At 38.5% G+C, this 14,318-nt stretch overlaps 1 protein-coding gene across 4 annotated transcripts in view; it reads left to right on the top strand.

The window, feature by feature from the left end:
- mctp1a (multiple C2 domains, transmembrane 1a) overlaps window positions 1-14,318 on the top strand; it is a 119,239-nt gene that overhangs the window by 57,050 nt on the left and 47,871 nt on the right. For all 4 annotated transcript variants that reach the window (XM_086173466.1, XM_086173465.1, XM_086173468.1 and 1 more), the window contains exons 7-11: window positions 385-549; window positions 920-1,050; window positions 1,977-2,163; window positions 9,131-9,224; window positions 13,538-13,640. In XM_086173466.1, coding sequence (XP_086029592.1) covers window positions 385-549; window positions 920-1,050; window positions 1,977-2,163; window positions 9,131-9,224; window positions 13,538-13,640 — 680 coding nt within the window. The remainder of the gene's footprint in view (window positions 1-384; window positions 550-919; window positions 1,051-1,976; window positions 2,164-9,130; window positions 9,225-13,537; window positions 13,641-14,318) is intronic.

The following is a 14,318-nucleotide window of genomic DNA, read 5'->3' as shown; positions in this document are numbered from 1 at the left end:
AAGCAGCGTACGTTTTGGTTCCGACACTTGGCAAAGATGCCAAAGTTGAAAATTACATATACAAATAAGATATTACAAATAAGAGTAAATATTCTTCTGAAACTATCCGACAGCAACGCTGTCTTAGTCTTCCAGAAATCATTCATGGTTTTTAGAAACATGACAATAATTAAATAACTGAAATATGACAAGTGAGCTCAGACCCAAGGGCTTTTGAGTATTTCATTTGATATTCATGTACAATCATGTGTGTTTTGCCTGCTCATTTCTATCTTTCCGTGTTATTTCTGTTCACAAAGTGTTTGCGTGTGCCTGCGTGTGTGTGTAAACATGCACATTCTTCTGTGTGTAAATGTTTGTTCAAATTGTGTGTACTTCCTGCAGTATCAGAGCATGCGACTATCGGATGTGCACAGAAAGGCACAGCTGTGGCGAGGTATCGTCAGCATCAGCCTGATAGAAGGTCGATGCCTCCAGCCTATGGATGCCAATGGCTTCAGTGACCCTTATGTCAAATTCCGGATGGGTCACCAAAAGTACAAGAGCAAGGTAATGCAACCGTCATCTGAGAACATTTTCTTTATTTTTATTCTCAGCGGAACAGCCAAAAGGATAGGACTTTTTGCTTCTTTTATTAAGTGTTCAATAAACAAGAAAAAATCTCTCGGTACATCCTGATAATCCCCAGACTACTTCTGGAAACAGCAAGTCCTTGCTGTCTAATTTGTTTTCTCTGTTTCTCAGCCAGAAATACAATGTGCGCAACCACGGGAAGAAATCACACTGTACAATTTTGTGGAATTTTCACTTTGACTTAAATAGCGGTTGTCTACTTTTGACTATAATGTATTGCATGCATCTGCATAATTTCATATACGATAGAAAAAATTAAGTTCATTTACTTCTGTTGTCCTCTCAGACAATCCCCAAAACTCTGAATCCTCAATGGAGAGAGCAGTTTGACTTCCACATGTACGAGGAGCAGGGAGGCTATGTTGACATTACAGTTTGGGACAAGGATGCTGGAAAGAAAGACGACTTCATGGGAAGGTGTGCAGCTGTCGGGATGGAGATGGGGGCGTCTTGTTTTGTATCTCTCTATAATAACTGTTTGTTTTCTGTTCAAGATCCACCATTATTTTGTTTTCACAGAAGGGTTAGTCTGAGGTTACAACACTGCCACCTCCGTACATTTCAATATTTCACATACAGTACAGAAAGTTAAAACACACACACAAAGTATTACCATTTTTTTACTGTAGCTACACCAAGATGATAGCAGCAATTACACCATATTTATATGAACATATGATGCACATATCTTTCAATGAGTAACTTAAAAATATTAAAATGAGAGCCATTTGGATTTAAGAAATACTATATTTGTAAAAATGAGCAATGTAAAGGGAGGCTTATCTGCCTGAAGAATAAGATAAGTTGTTAGTTATCTCCCTAATGGATGCTACATGTTTTTGCATCACTAAAACAGTACAAATTATAAATTGTAACGGCCTATTTTTTACTCATTGGCTTTGTTTGCCCATTCAGTCGTCAAGGTGTTACATTGTAATATTGCATAATAACCCCTCCTGTCATTATCTGTTATCTGTTATTCTGAGTCTCATTTCATGGTAACCCCTAGTTAATTACACACTATGAATTACCATAATATAGACTTCCTCAGTTAGTGGAAACCATTATGAATATTTGGCCATTTCCTGGCCTTTTTTTAACGTCAGACAAAGGCACTTCAGCATTAAACTGTTTGAGTCAATTCGAGTAACAGCTGCTGGTGAACCTCTTATTTTTTCAAGGCTTATTAAGAATTTGGCAAAATATTAAACAAAAAAATAATTCCTTTTTAAACAGTAGACTTATATCAGCTTCGGCTAAACTCTTCTCAGTTGAACTCTTTGCAGAACTGCTAATAATAACTCTGCCATTCCCCATTATTCTTATGTGTGTATCTGATCTAGGTGTACCATCGACCTATCCCTGCTCAGTAAAGAACACACACACAAGTTGGAGCTGCAGCTGGAAGAAGGGGAAGGTTTGCTGGTTCTGCTGGTTACACTCACAGCATCAGCTGCCGTCTCCATCTCAGACCTGTCAGTCAACATGCTGGATGATCCGCATGAGAGACACCAGATAAAGCAGAGATATGTGAGTTGGTATGATTGAAGAAGTTACTCCAGTTTACATGAATGAATTATGTTAAGGTCAAGTAAAATTAGTTAATATCCATCCATCCATCTTCTTCCGCTTTTCCTGCGCTCAGTATGTTTGAGGAAAAACATGAACAACAAACATGCATGGTGACGCACTAACCTTTTATTCTCTTATGCATGTGAATTCTATAAGCATATCGAATTACTTAATGTGACCTGATTTGATGACTCTATGAAAAGAGTAAGCATTGTTCAGGTTAACCAACAGAATGTTGAGTGTCATGAGCCTGCTTGACATTTCTTAAAGTAACTTCATGATGTTCCAAGTCTCCAGTTGTTTTAAAATCCTGGTTCAGTCAAATTCAATCTGTTCTAGTCATTTGTATTTTTTGCCATCGTTTTATTTCCATTTCAGAGGCAAATTTATTGAATATCCATCAAGCAAGATTTTAAAGTTGTGAGTGAATCAGACATAATAAGGTGTACAGAGGCAAGAGGAGAAAAATGCAAAGTGAGGTCTTTATAACACAAAGTAAATCACAATTTTATTACAAGCAGCAGTAAGATGGGGTGTTTTGGGAAAAAAAAGTGCTTGCTGGTTTGTTTGTTCTGCAATGATTTATTGTGCCAGCACTGTGATCATCACATCAATATCATGCTGAGATTAGTTTGTGATGTACATTTATGATTAATTCATGTGGGGTCACTCATTTGGATATAAAATTTCTTGGCATATTAACCAGTTGCCACTGGTTGAAAAAAAAAGAGAGAGAGTCAAACAGAGCGAGTGAGGGGGGCCTGTAGGCCCCATCTGCTCTTGAGGCCCTCTTTTTAACACAATGGTTTCAGCCTATGTCTTTGTCTTATCCTTGTTAACCCTTCAAACTCTGTCTTCTCTCGTTTGCTCAAAGATGCAACGCATTGGAGGCAGACGTACAAATCTCAAAGACAGAGCCCTTTGAGGTCTTCTTAAAAAGCAGTGGGAAATTATGCTCTTCATGCTAAATACCAAGTATTGGTCATATTTGATTGATCATATGACACAATACATACTGTTATTTGACTTACTGCTCCCACTTCAATATAAGACTGCACAGCTAAGCTACATTGTGATGTATTTTTATTAGCAACACTGCACTTTTGCAGGGTATTCTTGGAGGGCAGATATGTGTCGAACCTTTATCCGTCCTTGTGTGTGAATCTAAACTGTGAGTTTTTTTGTTGACATACTCTACAACAAATAGCTGTTGGTCTTTGTTAGAATCAGTGGGATTACAGGCTGTGCTCTAATATCAGTCAACAATACATCTCCAGGGTGAGGTGTATTTTTGTGTATAGCCCCCAGTGTGGTTAGTATGTCCTGTTGAACACAGGTGTCACAACCTATATAACCTTGATGGTGCCTTTCTGGCTAGCCATGGGAGGTAGCCCACTCCCCTACGGGCTGCAGCAACCACCTCTAATCAGAGGGGGGAGCTCTAGGACCGACACACACACACAGCGGCTCTTAACAGTCACAAAATGAAAGCAGGGAGTGTGTGTCTGTTTGTGTGTGTAATAGGGGGCGAGAGGTAAGGGGTGAGGGTTGCCCTGGAAGGGAATGCGTGTAAAATGAAAAGAAAAAGCTATTTCACCTCTCTCGCAACTCGCGCAGACCTTGTTTTTCTGCTCGGCTGAAGGCGAGACATTTTCCTTCGCCTACCTTTTTCCTACCTGTTTTTCTCACCAGCTCTTCCCATCTCGGTGGCGCTCTCAAGCAGCATCAGCTCTTTGTCCACTGTCACTCTGGCCCTCCTGTTAGATGAAGGGATGTAAAAATACAGGGTGGAGGAAAGTGCCAGTAGTGAGGGTTTGAGTGTGGTCGGGTTGAAGAGTTGAATGGGCTTTACCTTATTAACATATTTCTCCAGACCGGTGCTCTTTCATTTTGGTAATTTAATAAAGATGTACTCTTTCAGAGAAAATGTATAAGATCAAGTACCTCTACTAATATCATGGTGCTGCTCAAACCCACAAATCTGTCCGATGTGTATCTATGTATCTGCGTGTGAGTGTATTTTAATAATAATAATAATAATTTATCCTTTATTAATCCCCGTGGGGAAATTTGTTCTCTGCAGTTAACCCATCATGGATGAACCATGAGCAGTAGGCATGGTGTCCACCCGCACCAGGGGAGCAGTTAGGGCTTCGGTGTCTTGCTCAACAGCACTTAGACACACTAGGAGTCCAACCAGGAATATTCAGTTCCAAAGATAATTGCTCTACCTCCTGCGCCACGCCGCTCCCCTCAAATTATACTTATGCTTTGGCAATTGTTTTTAATGGCTCTTTATCAGCTGTCTGACATAAATTTGTCCTAATCACAAATAGCCACACACAAATGAATGCAAACAGCACATACTTGTCACAGTAATTTTAGGAAAAGGTGGGGTATTGTTGAAACAATACAAGTACCGTACTGTCATGACAACCGCTGGATAGGCTTGATCCCTTTCACAAATGAGAATGACAAGGGAGAAAGTAAAAACCCTTCTGCTTATTGCTGTTGTCAGCACTGTGGCTCGCTGTTCTTTTGTGCTGGAATGTAAAGATATACAACAGATATCTATACACACATTATAATAATGCAAATATCGTTGGCAACCTCATTAAATAATCTTAGAACTGTCATAGCAGTCTCTCTCCATCATGCGGTTTTTGTACCCACACACTCATAAAAATATGCACATGTGAGCATGCAACACCCCTCTTCTACTTTGTTGCATTGTACTAAGGCATTGCATTGCATTATGCTATCTCTCTCTCGCTATACACACACACATGCACACACACACACACACACACACACACACACATATATATATATATATATATATTTTTTTTTCAAATAAGTATCATGCTTGTCAATGCCTTTCTCATTTAGTAAAGGGTCAAGTCTTCGGGTCAGCCTATCCACCCTTCTGTGGACCTATCGTGGCTGCTTTCAAGTATGTGTGTGGATAGCTACACTACTTTGAATGCAGATAGTGGCATAGCTGTATGCAACAAGGTGCAATACACTCAGTGACAATTGCCTTAGATGTGCTATTGCTCACAGTAACCTTTCCTTCATCACTAATTGCTGTTTCCCTGAGTAGAGAGGGACGGGAGGATAGAGGAGAGACAGAGATTTATGTATTATGATGGCAAAAGAGCACACACACTAATGGCTCTTAATGGGCCTGAGATGCCCACAAGATGGGTGGATGAGAGAAGGAGGACATGGTGACCTCAGCTGAAGTGGTGGCACTTCAATACCCACTCACATGTTTGTGTGGCAAACACTCACACTGAACTGGATGGGCACACCCATGGATAGACACATGCACGCATGCACACACACACACACACACACACACACACACACACACACACACACACACACACACACACACACACACACACATACCTGCAGTACCTCTCTCGTTCTCTGATGCATTGCACTGAGTTGAGGATGAAGGACACAACCTTCACAGAAAGTCATTAAAGTGGTCAAGAGGTTTGGACAAATGGAGAGCTTACTTGAGACTTTAAGTTAAACTGATTATAAACAGACAGATAGTATTTTCATGTAACATTGATTATATGGCATATGTAAAACTCAGTATGTTTGCATCGCAAAAGTCTGTGTAAGTGAAATCTATTGTCCTGTATGGCAACAAGCAATGGAGGGTCTTGTGGCACATATTGCATGGACAGTATATTTGCCTTTTGGTTTCGATGTTCAATAAATCGCATAAAAAGATGAATTACATGAAAGTAGTGGCCAATGTTGAAGCCTGCGAGTTGCATGATGTGGTATATGTCGGAGGCCTGCTTCTTTTTCGCCTTTTTGAATAATATGTCTGATTCAGTGTATATATTTCCAGTAATTTATACCGTATACAGTTGTGTAGTATTATCGATTGTGGCAGAGGGAATGATCTAGAGAAAAACAGCAGCCCATTGAGGAGGCAGTTGTTAGCGTTTCATATCTCACCGCATCAGCAGTCATTTGATTAAATGTCCCCTGAACTGAACGGCTGGTGGGCAGATGCTGAGCGCGTCTGTGTCTGTGTGTATATGTGTGTGTGAAATGTTACTTGGAGCTCTGATGAAAAGTGACATGATGCAAAAATGACAGCGATTCGTATGCCTATGCGGCTCTGATTCATTCGTGTCTGTGACTGTGTTGTGTGGCAGAAGCGGGAAGACGAATATGTCACAGTGACAGTGTCTGTCAATCACACACTGGGTGAAGGTTTGGGTTATAAAAGCCTGTTATGTCCCTCTGTCTATCCTCTGTTCTTCCCTCCTTTTCATCGCCTCTGTATCCTCTTGATTTCATCGTATGCACCCTGCAACACATAGCGTGTGTGGGGGGATGTGGAAATTGAGGGAGTGGGGGTTGGTCTTTGCCTCCCTTCATCTCCTCTCTTTACCTGTCTCTTCTGTCTATCTGTCCATCTCTTGCTCGCTACCCTTTCTGATGGGGATTCAAATCCTTGTGGGGGATGGTTTTGTTTTCTGAGTCATGGATCAAGGCTACAAAAAAAAGAAACAGGAATATATATATATATATATATATATATATATATATATATATATGTTGTTTGGGAAAAATCGTACATGGTTTATATGCTGCGTGTAGGCTTTATGCCGGTACCTCACACCTATGGACGGTGTATACTGTGAAGTCACATATCATGTTTGTATATAACATGAGTAGTACTGATGTCTGATTGTCGGCAGGATGTGCAAACAGTGACCCTTGAACGCGCCGGCCATTAGTTAACCCGTATCTCTACTGCCGTGTCCTTTCTCCAACTCGTTTTCTCTCCAAGTCTCTCTTTTTTGCTGCTCCCCAGTAATCACAACAAGCAGCTGTATCTTCAGACAAATCATGCCTTAAAATGAGAGCTCCCTCCTCTCTCCCTCTCTGTACGTCTTTTTTTCTCTCTTTAACACACAGTCTTTCCCCTCTTTTTCTTTCCCACACTCTCCCCTCTCATCTCCTTTAGAGAGCTTTTGGACAATGATATCGCTGGAAACAGGCAGTCTGACAGAGTTGGTAATAATGAATTAAGTCTGTAGCCTGGCCTGACTCTGAGATTTAAATTATAATTACTCCTGTGGGGATGGAAGGGGTTATTTCCAGAGAGAGAGAGAGAAATAAATTGAAGTGAAGTGCATTTCCACTTTGCTTTTAAGACATGCCGACATGCTACTCAATTTGGTCGGTTTTCTATGCATGTGTTTACACCTGAGTATTTGGGTGTGAACTATAGAATGTGTGCTTGTGTACTTGTGTCTGGGTCTGTGTGTTGTGGCTATTCCTGAAATGACTGTCACTTTCCAGAATAGTCAAATTACTCAGAAAGAATAGTCAAAAAAAATTGAATTTTGTAAGTTTGCAAGTTGAATTTTTGGCTGTTTTCATTATAGATCCCCAACCAATATCAATTCATTCCCTGATCAGTCTAGGTCTACACTTTAAGTGTTTAACTTAGTTAACGGATAGGCCAATAATGCATCAAAATTAATTTTTGTACTTTGAGAGAGCCCTCTGGTGGATCAACAGGTAAAGTGCAAATGGTCTGTAGTACTGTGTGACCTACAATAAGTACCGGTACCAAGGAAATGTTTGACGTAATTCTACATTTGGACCTGATAGATAAAAGAACAGTATTACAGTTACCAATGTTCACAGATCCTCCCTTATTGATCACATTTTGACTAAATTACTTAATATCATATACAGTCCTCAAGAGTCTGTCCTGAGGTGTTATTTTAATCGTAAATCGTAAAAACCAGTCGGATTGTGTGTTCTAAGTGGGAGCTAACTTTTTATACTCTAAGCTTTAACACTCTAAGATTTAAACCAAAAAACTGAGCATGTGTTTACTCACATCAACTTTGCGGTTTTGTCTCACTGGATAGTTTCTTCTTGTGGAATATCTTATTTTATTTGATTTATGCCCAGCTTTCTTCCTCTTACCATGAGGCAGGCAAACACAAATAGAAGATGGAAACAATGATTCCTCTCAATAAATAAAATGTAAAAATTTCTTGACTATAATAATTCATGGCATTTTGCCACACTTCTCTTATTCCATCCAAAAATGTTGCTCGTACTCTTTTATTTCAGATTTCAGATTTTTCACATATGTGTTAGGTCTTGTTGATAATAACAATAGAAATTTTGTACATCCTCTTAGCACCTTTTTCAAAGTATAACAGTAGAAAACATTGTAGGGACAAATTGTGAACAACTGCCATTTCTATCAGTGAAATTATCCAGATCCAAAGGATGGCAATCACTGATATATAAAACCCAATTAACATGTTTTATTTAAAAGACGAATGCTGTAATGGTCTCAGACTACTGTGGCTTAAATTCTTTTCAAAGGTAACGTTAACTGAAAACACAGCAGCCACCGCTTGGCAAACGGACATTACAACAAGGTTAATCAAGCCAGTTTGTTGTACATTCTCACATGAAGTAGAGCTATAATGTACATTGCACTAGTCTCTTTATTATACGTTATTCTGTAACCTATTCCATGTTTCTCCCCCCCCCCACCCCAATTATTTTCTCTTCACATATACCCTATTTTTTCGCTGTTAACTTTAATATTCACTTATCATTAATATTCCATCCGGAAGGAAATCAGGTCATTTACATTTTGGTCTTACAAATAGAAAGCTGGGATACATTTGAAATGTGCAAGACTTGCTTTTCCGTGAAATTTAATCAAGTCATTTGTCCTCTGTTAGACTTGACTAAATGCCAGCTCTCCATTGTCAAAGAAATACTGTTAGAGGACATTTTTTACCCTTTTCGTTTCTTAATGAAATGTCAAGACATTGACCTCCCTTTCTCGTAAATGCTAATTTGGCATCTTCTTTGACCTTTCACCCCTGTTCCTGTTATCTTTCAGAGCCTGTGGAGGTCATTCCACAACCTGAAAGATGTCGGCGTTGTGCAGATTAAAGTCATCAGAGCTGAGGGACTAATGGCAGCGGATGTCACAGGTATAAACTTGGTAAACAACATGAATGTAGCCTCTGTAGTACGTATATGCATGATCAAAATAATTCATATTCTAGCCAATAAATGTATTCTCTTAAAAATGACATGTTTGATATTTTGATTTCTATTTACATATGCACCATGACAAAAGCTGTAATGTTTTATACATGATACTCTCTTCATTCACTCACAACTGGACATTAACCTCTTTTTCTTGTAAAGTGTAGCTTACCACCAATCTGTTATAAATCTAGCCAAGAATAAAGTCACCGTGTGATTTTGGCTTGAAAGATGATCATCTGCAAGAATCCTCAGAGAGAGTTAAAGTCTACTTTTTGCAGGACACCAAATTTGTCTGTGCATTTTTAGAAAAAGATGCAGACTCCTCATTTGAATAATAGAGAAGAAGTACTCATTTGAACCAACAAATCCCCCCCCCCAGCACCATCTCTTCTTGCTCTCTCGGAATCCTGCATTCTCCATTAATTCTTACTTTTAATTAGGTCTACAGTGGACAGGCCTAGTTTTTCACTCTATTATCGAGGATGGGGTAGGGGAATTGTGTGTGTCTGTGTGTGCTTAAGACAAGAGTTTTCTACATACAAAGTAGGAATGGTTGATTTGGATTACCGCGTTGATCGACCGGAGCAGCAAGACTGCGGGGCTAATGGTTCTCTGGCTTGTATTTCACTCGGAACAGAACTTTGGACCGTGATCTCCTTTTATAGCTCATCATTCAGTCTCACAGAAAAAAAAAAAAAGCTAGAGGAGAAATACATTGGAAATATTATGACTGTTTGTTGAACATTTTCTCCCTCTTTCTCACATAGGATTTGTTGATTCAGATAACGGACATTTGGTTTTAAGCATTTGGAAATGTGGTTGAAGTATTTAATGCTCGCAAACAGATTTTTCTTTTTCCGTTTTGATACAGATAAGAGCCAGGCAATAGCGTATTTCTATTTTGCAAATGGTGTGCGTGTGTGTGTGTGTGTGTGTGTGTGTGTGTGTGTGTGTGTGTGTGTGTGTGTCTGTCTGTCTGAGGGAGTGTATACATGCGCACATGCAAACATGCATTACTCTGTGTGTGTGTGTGTGTGTGTGCGCGCGCGCGCATGTGTGCATGTGTGTGTGTGTTTGTGTGTGTATGTGTGTGTCACTGGCAGAAACAAAAACTATCTAAGAGGTGTATAAGAGCACTCACCACATGAACACCCTTTTTAACAGCTCTGACCAGGAGAGGGTCAGCAGCAAGGTGAGAGAAACAGATGGACAGACAAACAGACAGACAGAGAGAGGAGGTCAGTAAGAGCGAGAGAGTTCGCCATCTCTTTCCCATTCATGTTGCCTGTTTGTCTCCTCTTTTGTCTAATCTTCTCATCTCTCTCTCTCTAACTCGCTCTCTCTCTCTCTCTGGTCATTTCTCTCTCTAATTGAAGTGTTTTTGTGGAGTAGCTCCTCTTCAGCTTGAGAAGGATAACTGAAAATAGTTCTCTAAACCAACAATCCCTTTTGTCTGCCAGCTCTTTTCCCTCTGAGTGGATGCAATACTGTTGGACAATTTCAATAGCCATGCACATATGCGTGCGCATGCACGCACACACACATGGCACACACATACACACACAAGCACACATACACACTGTAGCTCTAGCATCACTGCATTTTTGTAGAGCAATGTTGATTTATCCAGTGCCTATTCATAGTGATGAAAATATTTATAAGAAACTGCAACAAAATGCACATGATTTACAATTAACACTCAAAATGATGATTAATTGGGATGATATTGTTAAAAAACAAGGTTATGTTCACTCTTTTAACCTTCAACTTCTCTTAAACTTTAAGCGCTCTGCAAGGCAATTACAGCATGCCCCCTCAGCTCTGTGCCATATTCATTCTCCACATTTATCTTAGGGCATGCAGAAATAAGTTCAAGACCAGTAAAATGATGTATAGAAGCAGTAGAAAGACAAGACCCAGAGGGGGGAGGAGCTTTACCCAGTCATTACCTGGGTGATTGCAGAGTAGCGCTCAAACCTGAGCGTGTAATTGGTTAAGACAGTTCCCTCTGGTGGTGGCGGCCAATAAGGTGAAAGTTCATTGCCAATGACAACTGAATCTCTTCAGCAACATAGCCTGTCATGTCATTGAAAACAGAATATTAGATAGAAAATGGGGGAGGAACAGTATCTCTTTATTTGACTGATATAATTTAAATTTAATCTGACTTGATTTGATGTGGTTATAATTGTCCATGATTGTGATGATTGTGGTTATAATAGTCCAAAAGACCATTTACTATAAACGAATAGATTGTTATTATTATTAATAGTAATAGCAATTGTTATTATTATTATTGTTATTATAAAAATCAACCACAATATGATTATTTTTGTGTACCTATATTTGTATATTCACACAAAACACTTAATTTCATAGTAATCAATTTTTTTGCCGGCTCTTCACCCACAGATGGTTTAAGACATAGGTTTCTTGGGCCACTGTTTGTTTGTCAATTTTAAGGTGTCTTGTTTTCCCTTCCGCAAGAGTAATAGCTGTCAATATCCATTTCGAACATTACATGTCAATAGATCTCAAAAATCACATATGAGAGGCAACACCTACGGCTCAGCATTGATCACAGTGACATTTACTTTGCACACCCACTAAATGTCCTGCCCTTGTCACAACATTTGAAGAAAATCACACCAATCAATGACAGTCTCTCGCAGGCACACTTCCCATGACACACGAGTAGACCCATTCCACCACACACACACACACACACACACACACGCACACACGCACAGACACACACACACACACACACACACACACACACACACGAAATATGGGGGTTCTGAACTTAATTCTGACTTTATTGAGTGCTATTATGCAACAGCGCTAGTCATTCATTTCTCCCAATGTTTTCTTTTGCTATTGCATCGTACATGTTCTATTTTGCTCTTTTTTTTTTTTTTACTCCCTGACCTAGCCTTTTTAAGTTAAAAGCTTTAGACAAATAGCAGAAATGTTTCCTAACCTTTAAGATTAAAGGGGATATAAGGAAATTAATCCAAATGATTTTTTTGATGTAGTTAATTTTGAAGGAATTGAAGGAGGTATGTGGTTTAAAAGGGGGCAAGGTGAGAGAAACAAATGAACATATTAATATCTCTGTTCAAAATATGTAAATGTGAGATTCTAGTATACAATAAAAAATACACCTGGCACATCACTGTTTTTGATTATTAGACCAAAGTACTTTATCATCCAGAGTTGTAAAAAAGCATGTGATATCATTTATATCTTCTGCTTCTTTAATGTCTCGCTTGCTATCGTCCTGAAGGATCACTTTACTATAACACATAATTCAACACAAGTTGTGATGGAATTTGTTGATATAGCTGTTGTGATAAGTTAAAGAATAAAATAAAATCGAAATTCAAAGTATTTTCAAAGTACTCACATAGAGTATCAATATTTTATCATTTTGGGATCAAAAGACCATGGCAGTATTTTTTTCTCTTTTACTAATCTGTCTTTTTTTCTACTATTTCTTGTAACTCTATTCTAGTAGGGGGTTTTGATAAGTAAGATATGTTCTTAGAAAATTTAGATATAATTTTTAGTTTTAAAATACTCCTGCCTTTAAATAATAACGAATTTAGAAGTAGCATTGAAACATGTCTTTTTGCTGTGCTGTTCCGTCATCAGTAAATGTATATATATTTGTTTATTTTGCAAATACTTATTGCATTGCTGTATCACCACCACACAGCATGCATAGAATTAATCACAGATCAGTTATATTTCTTGCTCCCATGCTTGGATGTCTGTTTCAACTTAAATTCCTTACGTTTTTGAGCCACATTATCCCCTGTGTCCACCAGACGAGCTATTCACTCCTCTCCACCCCCCACCCTGTGACCACCCAGAGCTTATCTTTTAGTTGTAAATGTTCCCAAAGAATCTTACAGCTGTTTTACAGATATAGTGTTGTATTACATAAATAAATAAATAAATAAATAAATTTGTATATATATGGCATTCGGGCAAGAAATGAAAGAATTATGTTATTTCTGTTCTGATAAGTACAGGGTATTGGAGCTGTCATGGGGTTTAGTGTTACGGGGATACTATGCTTCAAACCTTCTGAGATTAAGACCAACAAAAGTAGTTTGAATCACTTCAGTTATTTTATTTTGATAAAATAATTAACGGTAACACTTTTGCATTTCATGTCATACTCTGTGTTTTCAGCAAAAACATGCTGATTAAAAAATGTTTTATTCTCCTCCATATGCTGTAGGTAAAAGCGATCCATTCTGTGTGGTGGAGCTGAGCAACGACCGGCTACAGACACACACTGTCTACAAAAACCTCAATCCCGAGTGGAACAAAGTCTTCACTTTGTAAGTTTTAAATAGTGTAGTCATAAAAATAATAATAATTCTTTGCAATAATTCCCTTTTGTCTGAATAACAAAAACAGGCGACATTACATCCATGGCAAGTGAACTTGAAAATAATTTTGAAATACCAGAAATAGTAGTGTTGCTTCTTTAGTTTTAACAAATGTATTAAATGCCTACATTTAAGGAAGATACTTTCAAAAAATACATTTTCCCAAAAAATATATAGTGATGACTAATGTTTAAAATTTATGTGGATCAAGCCTCACACAATTTCTCATCAGATGTATTTTTATGTAGCCCAAGCAGATAGAATTCCCAGCGATGGGACAAGTTAATTCTTTGAGTGCACATTTTTCTCCTAGCCTCTTTTCTATACATAACATCACTCATCTTCTCACTAGCCTAGTTTTTTTTAACATGACACGACTGTGCTGCACATTTAAGTACTACTTAGCTCTTGCAGTGATATAGTGTGTTTTCAAACGTAGAACAGTATCTTAGTTTTTTAAACATTTATGTAAATGAAGTAGATGGCACCTGAATCCCCTCCATGTGTTTTTATTTCAGATTTAAATTTGTTTTTATACGTGTGTCTCTAATGCCAAAAGAAGCTTCTTAATCTTGCGACACCTTTCCATTTGTAGCCTGTTTCTGTAAATAGATCATTGGTGTTGTC

The sequence above is a fragment of the Fistularia commersonii genome, chromosome 26 (assembly GCF_037954325.1).
Source record: "Fistularia commersonii isolate RoL2024-O1a breed Wild chromosome 26, RoL_Fcom_v1.0, whole genome shotgun sequence".
NCBI lineage: Eukaryota > Metazoa > Chordata > Actinopteri > Syngnathiformes > Fistulariidae > Fistularia > Fistularia commersonii.
Note: the sequence above shows the minus strand (reverse complement) of the source record. Positions and strands in the feature narration are given on the sequence as shown.